The following is a 14,339-nucleotide window of genomic DNA, read 5'->3' as shown; positions in this document are numbered from 1 at the left end:
TGTGTTGCACTCATCTGTAATAAAACAAATTAGTAAGTTTTGTAATAATAAATATATGGGAACATTTATTAACAAATAGATGTGCAAACACACAAATACACAAAGCATATAGAAAGTATTGAGCTTATATACATATTTTATTAAACTAATTTTAAAGATTTTCACCCAATAGAGGGTGAATCCCAAACAGGTTTTCCATAGTGACTGAAAAGACCTTATCGTAAAGCAATCGGGTATTGTTTGTGGAATACGAAAATGTAGTTAGTTGGAACATGAAAACAAAGAAAGGGCATACATATTTTCTACTTTGATGTGAATGTAGATCTGTTTTTCCTCAATGTTGGTATATTTCTATCGTGCCCCCAAAAACGGAAGCACAAGTAGGTTGTACACATGCGCGCGCACACACACCTGTACACTAGACTGTATACCGAAAATAGTGAAGCAACCAGAAAGCAAAATTTAAACTGGTGTCCACCTTACTGTGAAAAACTTAAAAACTGCTGTGTTTCTGGGATACACGGTTGACAAATCGTGCAAGTGCTTAGTTCTGATATGGCCAAGTAGTGTGGCTATAGAATGTATAGCCTTATACGTCTCAAGTCACGAAATGAGGGTTTGCAAGATCAGTCACATAAATGCAGACAGTAAACCAATATTAGTTTACGAAAAGAGCTTTAGGGATTAAAAAAGGAAATAAATCAAAAACAGTTTCGTTGTTGAAAATTCAAAACTGCCAATTTTAAAAAGGAAGTAGGTTTCTCGTTGCTTTTCTGTGGCTACGGAACTAGTACATTGAATTATCCAAAGTTAGTTATCTTACCAAAAACGATCTACTCTGAGATAAACTACAGTCTGTGTACATTGATGATTTGCTTTCTTTAAAAAATAGTTACAAAACTAGTGTTCTATGATTAAGAGCACTCACTGCCTACATTTTGACCCTTGATTTTTGCTTTCATGTAAAACAAATTCACTGAATACCTGACGTTTATTTAATTGCAATGAAAGAATAAGACAGTATTATCTTGATGCTCAAGAAAAGTAAATAAGAAACACTCGACTCCTTTTAAGAAAACTTTTTCTTATAAAAATGGAACACGTCAGCAGCAAAGTTCTAAAGTATTTATCAAAAAGTCATCAGTCCAGTAAAAAAGAAAAAAATGCTCAATACCCATCAACTTACTGGCATATTTTTCACTTTTTGAAATGGAATTTAGCTTTGTAAGCTGCAAGGCAATGTTTGAAAGACAAGCTGACATATTAACTGCAAGCTATACTTTCGAGTTGCTGCTCGGCTTCCGCAGCCATTGCTGCGGCTTGCAGCTGCTCTGTTTCAGTCGGAATGACTCCGGACACTTGCTTTCTCTCACTATGCATGTTGTTCTCGTGTCGCTTTAGGTCTGAGGCTTTGGCAAACGCTTTAGTACAGGATGCACAGATGAAAGGCTTCTCTCCTCTATGCCTCCTTTCGTGGTCCTTCAGGTGAGACTTGTGCTTAAAGGCCTTGTCACACATGTGGCATGCAAAGGGTCTTTCATTGCTGTGCACCCTTTCGTGCTTCTTCAAGTCTGGTGCCCGGATAAAAGACTTTCCGCACACCTCACAACTATAAGGTTTGTAACCTGTGTGGATTTTCAAATGCTCTTTCAGATGAGCCTGTGTTGTGAAGGCTTTGGTGCACATTTGACACACAAATGGCCTGTCTGCAGTGTGGAGCTTTTCGTGCTTTCTCAGCCGTGCTTCGTCGGTGAATGTCTTCCCACATGCTTGACAGGCAAATTGTTCCCTATGACCGTAAAGCAAATACTCAAATTTCATGTCAGTGGCAGCTGTTGTCCATCCTGGTGTTTGCTCATCTTTGACTTCGCTCATGCTGTCGTTAAATGTCAGCGTCTGAGGGGTTGGGGATCCCAAGTCCTTCGGCTCGGTGGTGTCCATTGCTTCCACATCCTGACCATAGCAGTTTACTTTCCGAACCTCTTCACTTCCCAGTTCTTTCAGAATGGCCTCTTGTACTCTCAGTGTGGAAGTTGGTGATTTTTCCTCTTCATGACTAGGGGTGGTTCCGTCAACTGTGTCATCAGATGGACTGTCATCCGGATCTCTAATTTCCTCTACATCATCGTCTTGGGTGTCATTTGGCACTACAACAGAACTATTAATTTTTAAGCTTGTGTCATATGAATACTTATTCTTTGGATCTGTCGTGGTATCTTCAGAACTTGAAAGGTCACGTTTCTGAGAGCAGAGCTTATCCAAAAATCGTATTCCAAGAATCTGGCCAGAAGACATCATCAGATTTACATCTTCTTTTTTGACAGCAATCTTTGAAGTGTACATATAATTAAGAACCTCTTCAAAAATGTCAGAACGGAGGAAATCTATCTCTATCACTGAAGAACTGTCCACCTCCAGTTTCTTGAAAAGCTTCTTGAAGTATGTACTGCAGGCAGCAAGTACACACCGATGTGCTCTAAATTTGACATCTTCCACCACAATAGCAATGTCACAAAACTCGCCTTCAAGGCGTTGCTCATTTAATGTTTTCAAGAAGATAGTTTTGTGGTCATCGTCATTGTATTTCAAAGTTTCAGTCATACTGATGAAGAAATCCTGCAGAAAAAAAAGCAAGAATTACTTCTGTAACACAAGCTATACATAACATCCAATATAAAATATGAATTCCAACACATAAAATCGCTTTGAAAGGGAGAAATGTATAATAAAAGAGAAACAGATTGATTAAAAGATTAAATGAGAGAAATAAGAGAGAATAGGCCAAGAATGAAAATGGAAGGGAGATGATGAAAAGTTATTTCTTAGTAAGACTGTATCCCAGTCATTCCCTTGCCACTCAGTGATAGAAATTACCAAATGGTGTGCAACAGACGGGCACATGCCTGACTGGTTACATTCCCACTAGCAGCTCTGCAGTAAATGCTGTAATGAGAAAAACGAATCTGTACATCAGTCAACCTTGAAAGATAGATTAGTTGAAATAAGGAACCATACTTATGGTCACCGTCACATATGCTAGTCCCAACCTTTGACATGTGTAGAGTCATAGTTTTGTGTAGCATAACATGATGTAAAAGCGTAAAGAGGAACAAAAGCAGTATCCGCATTCTGGTATCCGATTTGCATATCCTTAACACTTTGCTGTATATCCTAACTACCAAATAAGCAGTAGGTTTAATCCATCTGGTTCTGGACTGCTTACATTCTGGCCAAAAGAATAGCAGAGGCTCTTCAGTTTCATCAGGAATATTACAGATAAGGCACAATTCAGATCCAGAGTCAGATGTTAGCAACAGCGAGCAAAAAATGCCAGTTGAAGTGTGCCGTCTGAACTTCACATACAGCTTTCTTCAAAGTTATAATAAGTTTTCATATTTAAAATAGTACTAGTTAATCTCCCCAATGAGGCCGAGTTTGTTTGTATGTCCCGGACACAATGCCGAGTCTCCTCTTGACAATCAGAGGCGCCTGGTGGAATTGACACTGCGTTTGACCAACAACACCCTATCCCCAGGTAGGCCAGTGAAGATTTAACATACCTCAGCCAAGGGATTATGGGCACTTGTGGTCTGCCGATGACATGTTGTGACCCCATTCTAAAATGCTCTAGTTCTTTTGTGGGCCAGATTCTTGTCCAGTACAACATTGGCATTAGCCTCGCATACTCAGCTATTGGTTTAAATCTAGATCTACTCGCAGTGGCAGCCTCAAAAAAGATCTTATGAAGTTGTTCTCAGCTCTCCCGAGGTTTTCTACTCCACAGTGACCCCATAGTTCTACACCACACAGGACAGCACTGAGAGCCTGAGCCCTGTAGATCTCTAGAGCCGGGGACACAGGATAAGTTGAGGCTCGTCTAACAAACTTGGCTATGGCAGCTGCCCTGTGATTTAACAAAAGCTTGCTCTTTGCAATTTGTTCATGCCACAAGTAGGTGCCAAATAATCGGACACCCTGGTAGTCAAATTCCTTTTCTCTTTCAAGAGTGTTACCATGCAGGGTTATCCTGCATCGTGACTTCCTGTGGGGGTAGAATGCCATATCTTTGTTTTTGGGTCATTTATCTCCAGCCTATGATTGTTACAAAACAGATCAAAGTTCTTGATTACTATCTGGAGCTCTCTCTGCGTTTGGGGATTAATAAAGTGCTTTCTGCAAAGAAAAGTACTGGTACCTTCAGCCCTGCTAATACGGGTGAATCATTTTTGTAATTTGTCAGCAAGTCTGCACAGCCGTTAATTAAAAAAAGAAAAAGAATTGGAGATAAAACGCATCCCTCTCGTTTCTTCCTGAAAGTTCCCTATTTAGAACACAACAGACCTGTGCAAAATTATCAGTGTGCAAGGGCCTAATTATAGTTAAAAGATCAGAGGGAATGATCATCTCAGAAGACTCTTGCCACAGCTTATCTCTTGGGACTGTGTTGCATGCTGCCTTGAGGTCAGCAAAAGCTACATATAAGCTACTGACTTATGTTTACAACCTTGTACCTGATCAAAAGAAATAAACAAGCTTTGGCATAGCCAATAGGTCTCGCTTTTGGGACCTTCTAAGTATTTAGTTATGCAGCACAATATCCGTGGTGCAACCACATCAAGTGTTGCGTGGCTAAACACTTATAAGGTCCCAAAGGCGAGACCTATTGGCTATGCCAATGCTTGGTGTGGTTGTGTGTGTGGTTGTGTGTGTGTGTGGTTGTGTGTGTGTATGGTTGTGTGTGTGGTTGTGTGTGTGTGTGTGTGTGTGTGTGGTTGTGTGTGTGTGTGTGGTTGTGTGTGTGGTTGTGTGTGTGTGGTTGTGTGTGTGTGGTTGTGTGTGTGGTTGTGTGTGGGTGTGGTTGTGGGTGTGTGTGGATGTGTGGTTGTGTGTGGTTGTGTGTGTGGTTGTGTGTGGTTGTGGGTGCGGTTGTGGGTATGTGTGGATGTGTGGTTGGGTGTGGGTGTGTGTGTAGTTGTGTGTATGGTTGTGGTTGTGTGTGGGGTTGTGGTTGTGTGTGTGGTTGTGGATGTGGTTGTGGGTGTGTGTCTGTAGATGTGTGGTTGTGTGTGGTTGTGTGTATGTGTGGTTGTGTGTGTGGTTGTGGGTGTGTGTGTGGATGTGTGGTTGTGTGTGGTTGTGTGTGTGGTTGTGTGTGGTTGTGTGTGTTTGTGTGGTTGTGTGTGTGGTTTTGTGTGTATGGTTGTGTGTGTGGTTGTGTGTGTGTGTGGTTGTGTGTGTGTGAGGTTGTGTGTGTGGTTGTGTGTGTGTGGTTGTGTGTGTGTGTGTGTGTGGGGTTGTGTGTGTGGTTGTGGTTGTGTGTGGTTATGTGTGTGGTTGTGTGTGTGGTTGTGTGGTTGTGTGTGGTTTTGTGTGTGTGGTTGTGTGTGGGTGCAGGTGTGGATGTGTGGTTGTGTGTGGTTGTGGTTGTGTGTGGGGTTGCATGTGTGGGTGTGTGGGTGTGGTTGTGCGTTTATGGTTGTGTGTGTGGTTGTGTGTGTGTGGTTGTATGTGTGGTTGTGGGTGTGATTGTGGGTGTGATTGTGGGTGTGGTTGTTTGTGTGGTTGTGTGTGTGGTTGTGTGTGGGGTTGTGTGTGGGGTTGTGGTTGTGTGGGTGTGGTTGTGTTTGTGGTTGTGTGTGTTGTGTGTATGGTTGTGTGTGTGGTTGTGTGTGTGCAGTTGTGTGTGGTTGTGTGTGTGTGTGTGTGTGTGGTTGTGTGTATAGTTGTGTGTGGTTGTGTGTGGTTGTGGGTGTGGTTATGTGGTTGTGTGTGGTTGTGTGTGTGTGGTTGTGGTTGTGTGGGTGTGGGTGGGTGTGTGGTTGGGTGTGTGGTTGTGTGTGTGTGTGGTTGTGTGTGTGTGTGGTTGTGTGTGTGGTTGTGTGTGGTTGGTTGTGTGTGGTTGTATGTGTGGTTGTGTGTGTGTGGTTGTGTGTGTGTGGTTGTGTGTGTGTGGTTGTGTGTGTGGGCGTGGGTGTGTGGGCGTGGGTGTGGTTGTGTGTGTGTGTGGGGGTGTGGTATGTGTGTGTGGTTGTGGGTGTGGTTGGGTGTGGTTGTGTGTGTGTGGTTGTGGGTATGGTTGTTTGTGTGGTTGTGTGTGTGGTTGGGTGTGGTTGGGTGTGGTTGTGTGTGGTTGGGTGTGGTTGTGTGTGGGTGTGTGTGCCGTGTGTGTATGGTTGTGTGTGTGGTTGTGGTTGTGCGTGTGGTTGTATGTGTGGTTGTGTGTGTGTGTGGTTGTGTGTGTGGTTGTGTGTGTGTGGTTGTGGGCGTGGTTGTGTGTGTGTGGTTGTGTGCGTATGTGTGTGGTTGTGTGTGTGTGTGTGGTTGTATGTGTGGTTGTGTGTGGTTGTGGTCGTGTGTGTGACAGTAATACTAAAAGCATCTCAAAATAAAGCAACACAAACATCGAGTTTGTGGAAAGAGAAAGCATTTTGTAAGTCAAACGGGTGCAGCAAAGCATTAACACAACAACAAAACAAACAAAATCACTTAGCGAAGAGTGAGTGCTGATAATGGACACACACAGCCCATCATCTTAAGAGTTCGATTGCAGCCAATGTGCACTCAAACCTGCCCCCTCCTTGTGAGTTGCACCCCATATTTCATGAGTTGTAACTGCTGCACCCACCATAGCGCTTTGATATCTAAAGCGCTACATAGGTCTAATCGATTAACCAGTCGCCAACATGCTGTGCTTTTAAAGAGAATGTGCCAAAAGTTTCCAGCTTCCTCATCATGTCCTCATGAAAGCTTCAACAAAAGGACTCCCTGAATGGTGCAACAGACATGAAGCAGCCGCTGCGATCAGAAATAAACACTGTGAACGTTGTCCAGTTTCACAGTGTGAGACCGGCCTCGTGGCGTGGACCCTCCCGACCAGCAAGTCACACTACAACCACGCTGAACCTCGTGGGCACGGCCTTCCGGCTTCCGTGGACCAACATCCCGAGGGCCGACCAGATCCCCAACACGCATGCCCGGCCGAGGGAGAACGAAACCCCCCCCCAAACCAGACCGAGAGGCGCCGACCCTGTCACACCTCTGGTCTCTTCCCCGAGGGAGGTTCCGATCGACCACCAGGCCCCCGGTGAGCGGGCGCCTCTCCTGCTGGGCGTCTGGAGTCCCTCCCGGACACACCTGAACAGATCAAGGGGCTAAGCGACAGGAAACCCCGACACACCGCCCCCCAGGCACCAGACCCCTCTCCGCGAGGACTCCGGACTTCAAAGAGGAGGGGGAGTATAACAAGGGGTGCTGAAGAGACGAGAGGCAGAGAAGACCTGGACTGACAAGAGCCTGCGGACTTGGTTGCGGCTCGATCGCTCCCCGAACAGAAGAACGCTACCCGAACTCCGAACCAACTGAGCCCTGCGGACGCTGTCGCGGCTCCCCGAACTCTGAACCATCTGAGCCCTGCTGACGCTGATGCGGCTCCCCGAACTCCGAACCATCTGAGCCCTGCTGACGCTGTTGCGGCTCCCCGAACTCTGAACCATCTGAGCCCTGCTGACGCTGTCGCAGCTCCCCGAATTCTGAACCATCTGAGCCCTGCTGACGCCGTCGCGGCTCCCTGAACTAAGATCCTCCGGTGCCTGCTGAGTGACTCGCGGCCCGTTCCTCCAAGAGAGTCGGCAGAGATTGCCGAGAGAAGCAACATCCCCTCAGCTCGAGGATTGAGAGCTGGGCGCCGGATACCTCGCAGAGACACTGATTGAAAGACTGTCCCGCTACCCCTTTTCCCTCCATCACAAGATCGCTGCCGCTTGTGGCATTAATTCTGCACCTACCTGCCGGATCATAAAGATCCCTGATAACCACCGATAAAAGCTTATTATCTTACAACGATTTACTGTGTGGTGTCCCTCTATCCGAAGAAGAGAGTAAGCGTAGCGTGTGCGATCCTAGGTGCGAGACCCTTCCAGGAAGGGCCTCCCTGCTCTTGCTCGGCCTAACTCTGGGAAAGGTGGGCCTCAGGGTGGTCAGGAACACATTCCGCAGCCTCCCCGGGGAACGCCTTCCAACATTTGGTGGCAGGCGACGGGATCCGAGCCAACACCTAGAGATCGTGCAGTAGATGGCGTACGCGCTACCAAGAAGAATGGAAGGAGAAACTTCGCCAGGTGCCGCAGGCACCAACCCGAGCACGGCATTCCAAAAAGACCAGTTAGAATCTTATACACACCGAGAACTGAAACAATTTTGCAAAGACTTTGGAATCGCTACCACCGGACTAAGCACAAAAGAGGACTTCCAGGGGGCATTAAAAACCTGGGTCGAGGCAGAAACTCCCCGGACACAAACAGAAGGAGAACCTCCCAACGAACCACGAAGCAACCCGGGGAGGAACGGCGCCCCCGAGAGGGGCCTATCCCCAGAGGAACTAGCGGACCGAGAAAGAGATCGCAACCACGAACTAGAACTAGCAAAATTTAAAATCGAAGGAGAGCTAAAGCTGGCTGAGAAAAAACTGGTGGTGGAACAGTTACGCCTACAAGGAGAACTAGAGGAAAAGAAACGACAGAGAGAACACGACGAGAAAAAACTCCAACTAGAGCACGAACGTAGCCTAAAAGAAATCGAGCTCAAGGCTAAGAAGGCGGAGGCCCGACCCTCGGAAACCCAACCCATCTCCTCCACCGTGGAACCAAAGGTCCACATCCCCAAAGATGTGGTGAAAGAATACTATAAGAACGACGATATTCAGCAATGGTTCAAGGCCTACGAAGTCGCCATGACCTCCCACCGAGTCCCGCAGAAGGACTGGGGGGCTGGGCTGTGGGGCCGGTTCCTGAGCGAGGGGAGAGATACCCTGCTGGACCTGCCCTCCACCGTGATGAACTCCTACAGTCACATGAAAGAGGCTCTAGTAGCCAGATATGGGCTCACCCCTGAAATGTACCGGCAACGGTTTAGAGACTGCAAAAAGATACCCGGTACCACCTGGGTGGAGTACGTGAACTTCTACAGCCGGGCCTTGGACGGATGGATCAAGGGCAGCAAGGTCTCCACCTTCGAGGAGCTGTTCGACCTAATCGCATGGGAACACTTGTCCGTGAATTGCTTCGTAGAGCTGCGCCAGCACCTCCTGGACAGCAAACTCACAGACCCTCGAAAACTGGCCGTCGAGGCTGACCGATGGGTGAACACCCGGGCCTCCCGGGGCCCCGTGGGGGACTACGGTCGCCACAGTCAGGGACCCCCCCGCCAGAGGGGCGGAGGGAATCAAGGCCCGGCAAAGGGAGCTTCCGGGGGGATCCCCGCTCAGCCCTCCCAGAGGACAATCTCCGCCCTTTCCAGCTCCACCTCCGGCCAGCACCGGGCCACCAGGGAGGCCGGGGCCCCGAGTGAGGATCACCTGCTTCCGCTGCCAACAGACCGGACACTATGCCAGCGACCCCCAGTGTCCCCTGTACCAGCGGTCCACCACAACAACCCCGCCGACTTGACAGATGGCCTCTGTAGCCCTGGGGGAAGAGATAGAAGACTCCGAAGAATGGGAACCAGCCGCCATAGCCTTGGTCTCCCTAGGGGATCGAGAGATGGTCCCCGGAACGTCCCTGCCCGCCAACACGAAGAAGTACCGACAGCAGGTGACGGTCAACGGTCACCGCATCGAGGGCCTCCGGGACACGGGGGCGAGTGTCACGGCGGTTCATTGTCACCTGATCTCCGAGGATCAGATCCTGCCTGGCGCCTTTTGCCCCGTCATCTCCTCAGACAATTCCGAGAGCCTCTGTCGGATGGCCCTAGTCCCCTTCGAATGGGGGGGGAGTCACCGGCAAGTTAAAGGTGACGGTCCGAACCTCCCAGCCCGTGGACTGCCTCCTGGGCAACGACCTTGAGAACTCCCCGTGGGGACAAGTGGAACGAAGAGCCCACCTCGAGATGATGGGCCTCCCCGAGTGGGTATGCGCCACCACGCGCTCAATGACTCTCCGGGCGCCTCCCTCCGAGGGGGAAGAGCCCATGCCGCTAGACACCGCCACCACCCCCGAGATCCAGAATACACCACCAGAGGCCAACGACCCCCTTCTGGACGAGCCGACCGCTCCCGACGAAGGGTCAGTGCCTTCCGACCCCGAAACCCTGACCCACCTCGAGGACCTGCCAGAACTGGCCCAGTGGCCTTGCGAAGGGGGCCCCTCCCGTGAAGAATTCTGCCAAGAACAATCCACCTGCCCGTCCCTCATCGGACCCCGACAACAGGCCGAGGCCCAAGTAGCAGGCGACCAGACTGGCACCCACTGGGTATACTGGGAGGACGGCCTCCTGTACAGCGAACAGAAGTCGGCCGAGTTGGGATCGGCCCGGGTACTAGTGGTACCCCTACGCTTCCGAAGTCTCCTCCTGGGCCTGGCCCATGATGTACCCCTGGCCGGACACTTAGGCCAAGATAAGACCTACCAACGGCTCGTCACCCACTTCTATTGGCCCAAGATGCGAGCAAATGTGGAGGCCCACTGCAAGTCCTGCTCCACGTGCCAGGCCAGCGGAAAGGAAAGAGTGGGGGCAAGCGCAAGGCTCCGCTACAGCCCTTCCCCGTCGTCAGTACCCCTTTTGAGCGGGTAGGAATCGACATTGTGGGACCGCTGGACCCCAAGACCGCCCAGGGCCACCGGTTCATCCTCGTTCTAGTGGATCATGCCACCCGTTACCCCGAGGCCATCCCTCTCCGCACCGTGACGGCCCCCGTGGTGGGCCGGGCCTTGATGGGGATCTTCTCCCGCATGGGGTTCCCCCACAAAGTCGTGAGTGACCGGGGTACGAACTTTATCTCCCGTTATATGAAGTCCCTCTGGCAGCAGTGCGGAGTATCGTACAAATTCACCACCCCGTACCACCCCCAAGGAAACGGACTAGTCGAGCGCTTTAACAAAACGCTGAAAGGAATGATCCTGGGCCTCGAGGAACCCCTACGCCGGAGGTGGGACGTCCTCCTCCCATGTCTCCTGTTCGCCTACCGGGAGGTTCCCCAAAAATCCCTGGGATTCAGCCCATTCGAACTATTATATGGACACCCCGTCCGAGGACCCCTGAGCCTGGTCAAGGAGGGGTGGGAAACAACCCCCCGGGGGACCCCTCCGGACGTGTTCCGATACATCTTGGCGCTCCGCAACCAGACCCGAAAATTCAGGGAACTCGCAGAAGCAAACCTCGAGGCCAGTCAAGAAGAAATGAAGCGCTGGTATGACCAGAATGCGACGCTGGTCGAGTTTCAGCCGGGCCAACAAGTCTGGGTCATGGCCCCGGTGAGACCCTGCGCTCTCCAAGATAAATGGACTGGGCCCTTCAAGGTGATCGAGCGGAAGAGCCAAGTCACATATCTCATCGATGTGCAGTCCCCGCGGAACCCCCTCCGGGTTCTCCACGTGAACCGCCTCAAGCCCCACTTTGTACGGACCGAATTAAGTCTACTCCTGGCCACCGACGATGGGGCCGAAGAAGACACCGATCCCCTTCCAGACCCCCTGGGGGCGAAGGAAACCGATGGATCCGTGGAAGGAGTGAGACTGTCGACCGCCGTCACAGCCCAACAGACCGACGACTGCCGCCAGCTACTAGGGCAGTTCGCGGATCTCTTCTCCCTGACCCCCGGGGTCACCAGCTGGTGTGTCCACGACGTGGACACCGGAGACAGCCCGCCAGTGAGACATCGTGCCTACCGAGTCCCTGATCGGGTCCGGACCTGCATCCAGACCGAGGTGGCAAAGATGTTAGACCTCGGGGTGATTGAACCCTCCGACAGCCCCTGGGCCAGCCCGGTAGTCCTGGTTCCGAAAGCGACTACCCCGGGTGTTGCCCCCGAGCTGAGATTTTGCGTGGACTACCGAGGCCTCAATGCGGTCACCCGAGCAGACGCTCACCCTATCCCCCGTGCCGACGAACTCATTGACCGCCTTGGGGCCGCCTGCTACCTCAGCACCTTCGACCTGACCCGTGGGTACTGGCAGATTGCCCTCACCGAGGGAGCCAAGGAGCGCTCCGCCTTCTCCACCCCGGATGGGCACTACCGCTTTAGGGTGATGCCGTTCGGAATGAAAAATGCCCAGGCCACCTTCCAGCGGCTGGTGAACAGGGTCCTGTCCGGACTAGAGGGGTTCAGCGCAGCATACCTCGGCGACATAGCGGTCTTCAGCTCCCAATGGACCGAGCACCTCCAGCACCTCCGTCAAGTCCTGCTGGCTCTGCGCCGAGCCGGACTCACCGTCAAAGCTAGCAAATGTCAAATTGGGCACGGCTCCGTAACCTATCTGGGGCACCAGGTGGGGAGTGGGGAGTGGGCAGGTCGCCCCCCTCCAGCCGAAGATCGACGCCATCTTGTCCTGGGAACCCCCTGCAACCCAAACGGAAGTCCGAGCCTTCCTGGGCCTCACCGGCTACTACCGAAGGTTTATTTAAAACTATGGCAGCATCGCAGGCCCTCTCACAGAACTAACCTCCAAAAAACACCCCAAGAAAATACACTGGACTCCCTCCTGCCAGGAGGCGTTCGACACCCTAAAGGCCGCAATGTGCGCGGCTCCAGTGCTCAAAGCACCCGACTACGCCCAGGAGTTTGTGGTCCAGACGGACGCCTCGGAACACGGCATCGGGGCAGTCCTCTCACAGTACGACGACAAAGGCATAGATCAGCCCATAGCCTTCATCAGCCGAAGGTTACTGCCCCGGGAACAGCGGTGGAGCACAATTGAACGAGAGACGTTCGCAGTAGTCTGGGCCCTCAAAAAGCTACGGCCCTACCTGTTCGGAACACACTTCCGAGTGCAAACAGATCATCGACCCCTGCGGTGGTTGATGCAGATGCGAGGGGAAAACCCCAAGCTGCTACGCTGGTCCATCTCTCTCCAGGGGATGGATTTCACTGTGGAACATCGCCCCGGGACTGACCACGCCAACGCGGACGGCCTGTCCCGATTCTTCCGCTTCAGCGAGGAGAACTCCCAAGTGGATGGGTAGTTCTCCCCGCCTTTCAGCTGGGGGGGGCACGTGTAAGACCGGCCTCGTGGCGTGGGCCCTCCCGACCAGCAAGTCACACTACAACCACGCCGAACCTCGTGGGCACGGCCTTCTGGCTTCCGTGGACCAACATCCCGAGGGCCAACCAGATCCCCAACACGCATGCCCGGCCGAGGGAGAACGAAACCCCCCCCCAAACCAGACCGAGAGGCGCCGACCCTGTCACACCTCTAGTCTCTTCCCCGAGGGAGGTTCCGATTGACCACCAGGCCCCCGGTGAGCGGGCGCCTCTCCTGCTGGGCGTCTGGAGTCCCTCCCGGACACACCTGAACAGATCAAGGGGCTGAGCGACAGGAAACCCCGACACACCGCCCCCCAGGCACCAGACCCCTCTCCGCGAGGACTCCGGACTTCAAAGAGGAGGGGGAGTATAACAAGGGGTGCTGAAGGGACGAGAGGCAGAGAAGACCTGGACTGGACTTGGTCGCGGCTCGATCGCTCCCCGAACAGAAGAATGCTACCCGAACTCCGAACCAACTGAGCCCTGCGGACGCTGTCGCGGCTCCCCGAACTCTGAACCATCTGAGCCCTGCTGACGCTGTCGCGGCTCCCCGAACTCCGAACCATCTGAGCCCTGCTGACGCTGTCGCGGCTCCCCGAACTCTGAACCATCTGAGCCCTGCTGACGCTGTCGCAGCTCCCCGAATTCTGAACCATCTGAGCCCTGCTGACGCCGTCGCGGCTCCCTGAACTAAGATCCTCCGGTGCCTGCTGAGTGACTTGCAGCCCGTTCCTCCAAGAGAGTCGGCAGAGATTGCCGAGAGAAGCAACATCCCCTCAGCTCGAGGATTGAGAGCTGGGCGCCGCATACCTCGCAGAGACACTGATTGAAAGACTGTCCCGCTACCCCTTTTCCCTCCATCACAAGATCGCTGCCGCTTGTGGCATTAATTCTGCACCTACCTGCCGGATCATAAAGATCCCTGATAACCACCGATAAGAGCTTATTATCTTACAACGATTTACTGTGTGGTGTCCCTCTATCCGAAGAAGAGAGTAAGCGTAGCGTGTGCGATCCTAGGTGCGAGACCCTTCCAGGAAGGGCCTCCCTGCTCTTGCTCGGCCTAACTCTGAGAAAGGTGGGCCTCAGGGTGGTCAGGAACACATTCCGCAGCCTCCCCGGGGAACGCCTTCCAACACACAGCAACATTTCCTTAATGTTCTTTAAGTCACAAAACAGTAATACTAAAAGCATCTCAAAATAAAGGAACAAAACATCGAGTTTGTGGAAAGAGAAAGCACATTGTAAGTCAAATGTGCGCAGCAAAGCATTAGCACAACAACATGTTCTTTGATGTTTGATTTTCTTTGAACAAGAACATCAA

At 51.7% G+C, this 14,339-nt stretch overlaps 1 protein-coding gene across 2 annotated transcripts in view; it reads right to left on the bottom strand.

The window, feature by feature from the left end:
• Positions 1-121: 121 nt before the first annotated feature.
• The window catches only part of ZBTB14 (zinc finger and BTB domain containing 14), a 120,304-nt gene continuing 106,086 nt past the window's right edge, over positions 122-14,339 (bottom strand). For both annotated transcript variants that reach the window (XM_085606009.1, XM_085606008.1), the window contains exon 4: positions 122-2,616. In XM_085606009.1, coding sequence (XP_085462135.1) covers positions 1,264-2,616 — 1,353 coding nt within the window. In that variant the 3' untranslated portion in view covers positions 122-1,263. The remainder of the gene's footprint in view (positions 2,617-14,339) is intronic.

Source organism: Triturus cristatus, chromosome 5_1 (genome assembly GCF_964204655.1).
Source record: "Triturus cristatus chromosome 5_1, aTriCri1.1, whole genome shotgun sequence".
Taxonomy (NCBI): domain Eukaryota; kingdom Metazoa; phylum Chordata; class Amphibia; order Caudata; family Salamandridae; genus Triturus; species Triturus cristatus.
This window is presented reverse-complemented; position numbering and strand designations above follow the sequence as displayed.